At 31.8% G+C, this 6695-nt stretch overlaps 1 protein-coding gene across 1 annotated transcript; it reads left to right on the forward strand.

Moving 5' to 3' along the window:
• The first annotated feature begins 1216 nt into the window (after positions 1-1216).
• On the forward strand, positions 1217-3472 carry LOC118063050 (probable WRKY transcription factor 65). Its single transcript, XM_035076959.2, has 3 exons — positions 1217-1658; positions 1897-2046; positions 2594-3472. Exons 1-3 carry the CDS (start codon positions 1525-1527, stop codon positions 3087-3089), a joined length of 780 nt encoding a protein of 259 aa, XP_034932850.1. The 5' UTR covers positions 1217-1524; the 3' UTR covers positions 3090-3472.
• The last annotated feature ends 3223 nt before the right edge of the window (positions 3473-6695 follow it).

Raw genomic sequence — 6695 nt, forward strand, 5'->3', positions numbered from 1 at the left:
AAATACAATCATTTCTTCCATGACTTAGTTTTTTGAAGTTTGGAAAGAAAATGATGCGCCATGACTTTCTTGCTGAAATTTAAAGGCGTATATAGTACTGAGATGTTGATTTTTGAGTTTTAACCAGGACAGAAAATATCTGTGTCGTTTCTTTAGGGCACGGGCCTGGTTTTTGTAGGAAGTTTAACTTGATGATGAGAAGTTCTATTAATCTGACATTGATTAGCACATGCTAGTGACAATATTTAATGAAGGTTAATTCGATGGAGTAATCGAGGATTAAAGAAATGGTGTTAATTATTGAGGATGGAGTAGTTTGGGGAGGTAAAATAACCATGTATAGCTCTGGTGACATTGAATGAAGGTAAGATCATCAAACGAGTCCAAATTTGATGAGATCATCGACATAGAAAAGTATATCTACCACAAGCTGGATATATTTTTTAACTTTAAATAATCAAGTAAATGGATAACCTCACCGTATCTTTCTTTTTCCTTCATTGAAGCAAAAAAGATCATGTGCACTATAATAAAAACTTTCTTGAAGAGAAGACCATGTTTATATATTTTTTTATGGTTGTGAACGTGAACAACAAGTAGGGATGATAATTTAATTTGAATTTAATTGATATTGATTATTTTATTTTTTTTATTAATTAATAAATAATAGTAAAAAGCAGATACTCAAAACCCAATAAATAATTTATGAATATCTAATTTTTTTTACCTTATAGATAATGAATAAGATATAGATATCAAAAAATCCAACTTGCGGATACCCATTATGTGCAAGTACTAAATGATTAATTTTATAATGGATATTAATTTTATTTAATAGTTATAGACCCCTAATTCCAAATACAATTTATGTCCCAATCCAATTTAATTTAATCATATGACATGTTAAATTTTCTTACTCTGTAAACTTCTCCCATAAAAAAACATGTATTCCTATTAAATAAGCTTGGTTGGTCGTTAGGAAAAGAAAAGGGAAAAAAAGAAAAAAGGAAAAGAAAGGAGATGGTATTAATTAGGGGGGGATGAACTGTATTGATTAGTGGATCACCAATCAGTACATAGGTTTGAAATATATATATATATATATATATATATATATATATATATATATATATATATATAGAGAGAGAGAGAGAGAGAGAGAGAGAGAGAGAGAGGGTCATCATCAAATTTGTAATAGAATAATAAGCTTTGGATTACATTCACATTAGCTTGCACGTCTTTGATAATCTAATATCAAAAGCTCATCTGTCAACATGGCTGGCAATTTTTAAAAGGGCTATCCCCCTCTTTCTCCACCTTCTCCCCCATTTCTTTTTTTCTCTTCACATCACCAACTAAACCCCCTCTTAATTATCTTCTCTCTCACTCTGTCTTCTTGCTCTGATCTCCTATAATCATCATGATCATTTTTGCCGGCATCTAAATATCCGCGGTGATTAAGGGAATCCATTTTTATATACATACGTATATAAGCTTCGGTTGGGGCGGCTTCGAAGTGCAATAATGGATTCTAGGTTCATCATCAACCCATTAATGTGTGAGCAAGAAGAAAATGACAATAGTACTCAAGAAAGTGGTCCAGAATCATCTCCTTCTAACGATATGAAGATGGCTTCCACCTCCTCCCCAAAAAGAAGGTACTTCATCTTCACCTATCCCATCAATTACAATTGATCGGAAGTATTTCGTAGAATTAGAGATCATGGTATGTGCTTAATTGGAGAGAGAAGGAGAAAACATGTTCATGCTTGTGTTCTAAGTATGCAGTCCTGTATATATTCGTGCCGAAAACGGCATTATATTGATAGGTTGCCTTGCAATTTGTACCTTCAATTATGGAGGACGGAATATTTGACATCATCGTGTTTGTATCAGCAAGAAGGCCATGCAAAGAAGAATAGTCTCAGTACCAATCAAGGACTTAGAAGGCCCAAGGCTGAAGGGTGAAAATGCTTCACCACCGTCCGATTCCTGGGCTTGGAGAAAGTATGGCCAAAAACCCATCAAAGGCTCGCCTTACCCCAGGTACGTAACCCTCTTCCTCCTCTCCCAAATCCAATCACACGTCTTTCCTTTATTTCTTTTCTCTCTTTTCCTTCTAACTTGTTCAGATGCATCTGGACAAGTTCTTTCTATTCCAGAAGGAAGAAAAAAAATGAAAATTCGTCATAAGAAATTACGGCGACGAAGATTTGCGGCGAAAGCAATCCTTTTGTAAACGTATGATTAGTTAGATAACCATTCAAACAAATTTGATCGAGGTCATTCAAATATAAAATTAAACTCTAAACGAATCCGTTGTTAATGAAACTCTTTTCGTCGCCAAAGATTATAAATTTACAAGTTTTTCCCACCGCAGATCTTGCAAGCATGGTCGTATAAATCTAAGACATTGTCTAGATTTCTTTCTGATTTTGAGTTATTTTATGCATTTAATCACATATCAAATGCAAAGAGGATTATAGGAACAGGTTTTCTATTTGATGATTAACAGGGTAGATAAAAAAAAAATGTTGATAAAGATTTTCAAGACACTGATCAAGTTCTTGTTACAATGTTTTGTTGTTTACAGAGGATACTATAGATGTAGTAGTTCAAAGGGTTGTCCAGCTAGAAAACAAGTTGAGAGGAGCAAGCTGGACCCAACAATGCTAGTGGTCACCTACTCCTGTGAGCACAACCACCCTTGGCCACCTCCTTCTAGAAGTACCCACCACCACAACTCCTCTCCAAAACACAACACCACCAAACCTGAAGTCTCCGCAACCCAACCTGAAAACCCAGAACCTGAACCTGAAGAAAAATTCACGGATCTTGGAAACGGCGAATCGCTTATATCTAACACTACAACTTCAGATGAGTTTTCGTGGTTTGGTGTCATGGAGACAACCTCTTCAACTATACTTGAGACGCCCATTTTTGCAGAGGCAGGGGCGGATGCTGACATGGCATCGATGATGAGAGAGGAGGACGAGTCGTTGTTTGCCGATCTTGGAGAGTTGCCGGAGTGCTCGTCGGTGTTCAGGCACCACCGGAGAGGTGTGGGACCACAGGTACAGACGTGCTAACGACACGTCGTTTATCTATGTGTTATAAAATTCAAAGGTGAGCGTTTGATGACACCACAAGATAACAAAAAAAGAAGAGCCTTTCTTTAAAAAAAAAACGTTTTAGATAATTTATTCTTAGGTTTTAATATTTTTCCTTGTCTTGAAGTCAGTGGAGTAAGTGAATAAAACCCCAATTCTGAAATCTGTCAGGATCCTCTTGTAATTAACTAAGCATCATTGGCCGTCGCAGAATTGGATTTTCATTACCTTATTCCGAGAAACAATGTCCGAATTATGAGTTTAGTTGATAACGAGGTAGCCATGCATGAGTTATGCATATGATTGTGTGTTGGTTCTTTCAGCTTTGAGATTTTATCGGTTTCACTCTCTTTTCTTCTCCATCGTCTTCTTCACTGTGTTTTTGGATTGTTAATAGGTTCTAAGAGCTTTGGGATTTAAATCCAATTAAACTCAAACATAACAATCATTCGGTTAAAAAACATTATCCATGGTAACGCGGAAATCAAGATCTGGATATCATTTACTTTTATGAATGGGAAATTGATCATTGTTTTGTTAAACAGAGTGTTAATTTAATAATATTTAAGTTATACTTGTTTCCTTGGATGGAAACAAAGTGGAGATGTCAATGGATATCCATGATCTTTTGCATTATTTATACTCAAACCTGCTAAAATTATTATCTATGAATACATATGAATTGAGATTTTTACTATCCTTACCCGAACTTAAATTCAAAATAATTATCCAAACTCAACCCGATCCTAATTTAATATCGATTTTTTATACTCAAATCCAACTAAATTGGATTTTAAGTATCCATAAACCATAAATTCTATAATTTACAACTCTGTAGCACATAATTAGCTTGATACATGTGTATTTATTTGAAACTTTAAGGTTATTTATTTTGAGTCAGGTTTGGGTTTTTGGTTGTGTTTTGATTGGGTAGACTAGTATTTATACCCAACCCATAACTTGAATTTTTACCTTCAGGTTTTGTCATAACCCGATCGGGTCTAAAAAGCTCAACCCATTTGAGTAAATATGCATTGGGTTGGAATGAAATTTTAATTTATATTCATTTGAGTCAATATCTATTGGGCTTGAATGAGATTGTAATCTCTACCAAAACATGATGAATATGTATTTTTTTATACCTAATCAGATTTTAAATATCATTTAGATATCCATAACCTAATACTTATACACATTAAAAAAAATAAACTTAAAACAAAAGGCTTAGGTCTTATTTGGAGTTGGGACCGCAGTGCAACCTCAACCTTTTCAGAGACCATTTGTTTTTGTGGTTAAAATTATATTCATGTGTGTTTTAAAAATGTGTTTAGAATGAAAAAAACATCAAATTGATGGTTAGTATTTTAAAATGATTTTGAAACACTTTTTTTTTTTTTCAAGTAAAAAATATCTTTCACAGCAATCCAAAAACTTTAAAGTTGAGGCACAACGTCAACCCCTAGACAGGGTTGCTAACATTATTACAGCTTTTGACTAAGAAAAATAATTTAACAATAGAAAGTTCAAACTATATTATAAGATAAAAATAGCATCGCTAGAAAAGGCTAGCCTGGTTTGGCCATCTTCCTGCCGTGGTAGTGGGTGGTAGTACTCACAGCTTGCAGGAGAAGAGAGATTCTGGTTGTTCAAATGATTGGCTGGCCTAACTAAAAGGTCAAACTAACTACCAAAAAGGTTTGACTTTTTGGTGAGAGATAGCTGGATAATATTCTGCGAGCTCCCACCATAGCAATGTGCTTGGTAGTAATCACTCAAATAAGTTGAATTTAATTAATTTGAGTCATGACACATTATACGATTGAGTGGCTTCCGGGATACCTTGTGTTTTTCTGCTATTTTCATATACCAAGAACGTCTAGTGTGGAACTGATTTCAATTAAAGTTTAATTTGCTAAAAAAAAAAAAAAAAACTCAAGGGAATAGCTTGTGTTTGATGTCTAAGATATTATGTATCATTGCATTTTAACTATTTTTAAAATAAAAAAAATATTTTTTATTATTTTAATAAACTGATATTAATGTTATAAAACTTTTAAAAATTAATATTTACCAAGAACATGCTCTAGAGTTTCTAAATACATAGTAAAAAATATATGATAAAATTAAAAAAAAAAAAAAAAAAAAAAAAATAACAACAACAATAAAATGAAGATTAATACGAGGGAGTGGTTACTGTTTAGGTTAAGGAAGTCAGAGAAAGGTATTGAAAAAAAAAAAAAAAAAAAGGAACGAAACAGGGATTTCACTATAAAAAAAAATTTACCACACAATTCTATGCCCTAGCCCTAGCCCTAGCCCTAGCCCTGGGCCCGGCCCCGAAATAAAAACCCCTAGCTAGCTCTTCATTCACAACGGTCAATTCTTCTTTTATCCGATATTATCACCAGCCTTCCACACCTGCAAATATAGCAAACAAACACAGAGGATAAGCAATTTAGAATTTAATTATTATATTGAATCGCACTACGCAACATGTAAATATTATTTAAAAAAAAATAAGTCTTTTAGATTTGATGGTGATGCTGGATCCACGAGCTATAAATCCAATATTATGTCAGATCGAAGAGTCATAGGTCACACGGTCATACCAAACCTAATATATTTGAATATAGTAAATATGAAAAAAAATAATTATGTACTTTAATTATAAAAAAAGAAACACAAATAACCAAAAAAAATCTCACGTGAAAATATAAGATTAAAAATTAAAAATGAAACTACTATTACAATTCATAGTAAAATATCTTTAGATCTACAATGATTTCTCTATACAATTTAGTTTTTGTTGTAACTAGATTGGTGGAAAGGTTACGACACGGTTTGTATTAATTTTTTTTAACTTGAAAAAAAAAAATGATTATGTCTTTAAAAAAGTGAGAGAAATTTGATAATCGAGTTAAATTTTAATTAACTTAATAATATAATAAAAAATAAAGCAGCAACAACAAAAATAAATAAATAAAAAATATTGCTCTGAACAAAGCTGGGTTAACACACAAAACTCGTGACCTGGACATGAAATATGTCAAGATTACGTGTTTATCGTGCGTCCTAAATCATGAAATCAGGATAATTCAACAAAAAAAAATTAATGATAAATAAAAAAAAATTGCAAAAATTAAGAAATAAATATAAATCAAGATGTTTAATAGTGCAACACTGGTCATTTACCTAGTTGTATTTAATAAATTTATATATTAAAATCAATGTATAATAGATATTAATTGACACATAAAATTATTTAATAAAATAAAAGGAAAACAAATATCATATAAGGTTACACATATTAAAAACATCATAAAAAGTAAACATATTTAATTTAGGTGAAATATATAAAAAATTACAGATGAATCATGTCAACCTTATAAAAAATGAAAGACATTCGATATAATTAAAAAATAATCACTACTTAAAAAAGGCCTAAAAAGCCAAAAAAAAAAAAAAACATATGAGGGGTATTAATTAAAAAAAAAAAAAATCTTTTTAAAAAGACAAAAATGTATTAATTGAAAAAAAAAATTAAAAAAAAAACATAAAAAGAAAAGCCCAAGTGTAGAAGCTTTG

This window comes from Populus alba, chromosome 4, assembly GCF_005239225.2.
Source record: "Populus alba chromosome 4, ASM523922v2, whole genome shotgun sequence".
NCBI lineage: Eukaryota > Viridiplantae > Streptophyta > Magnoliopsida > Malpighiales > Salicaceae > Populus > Populus alba.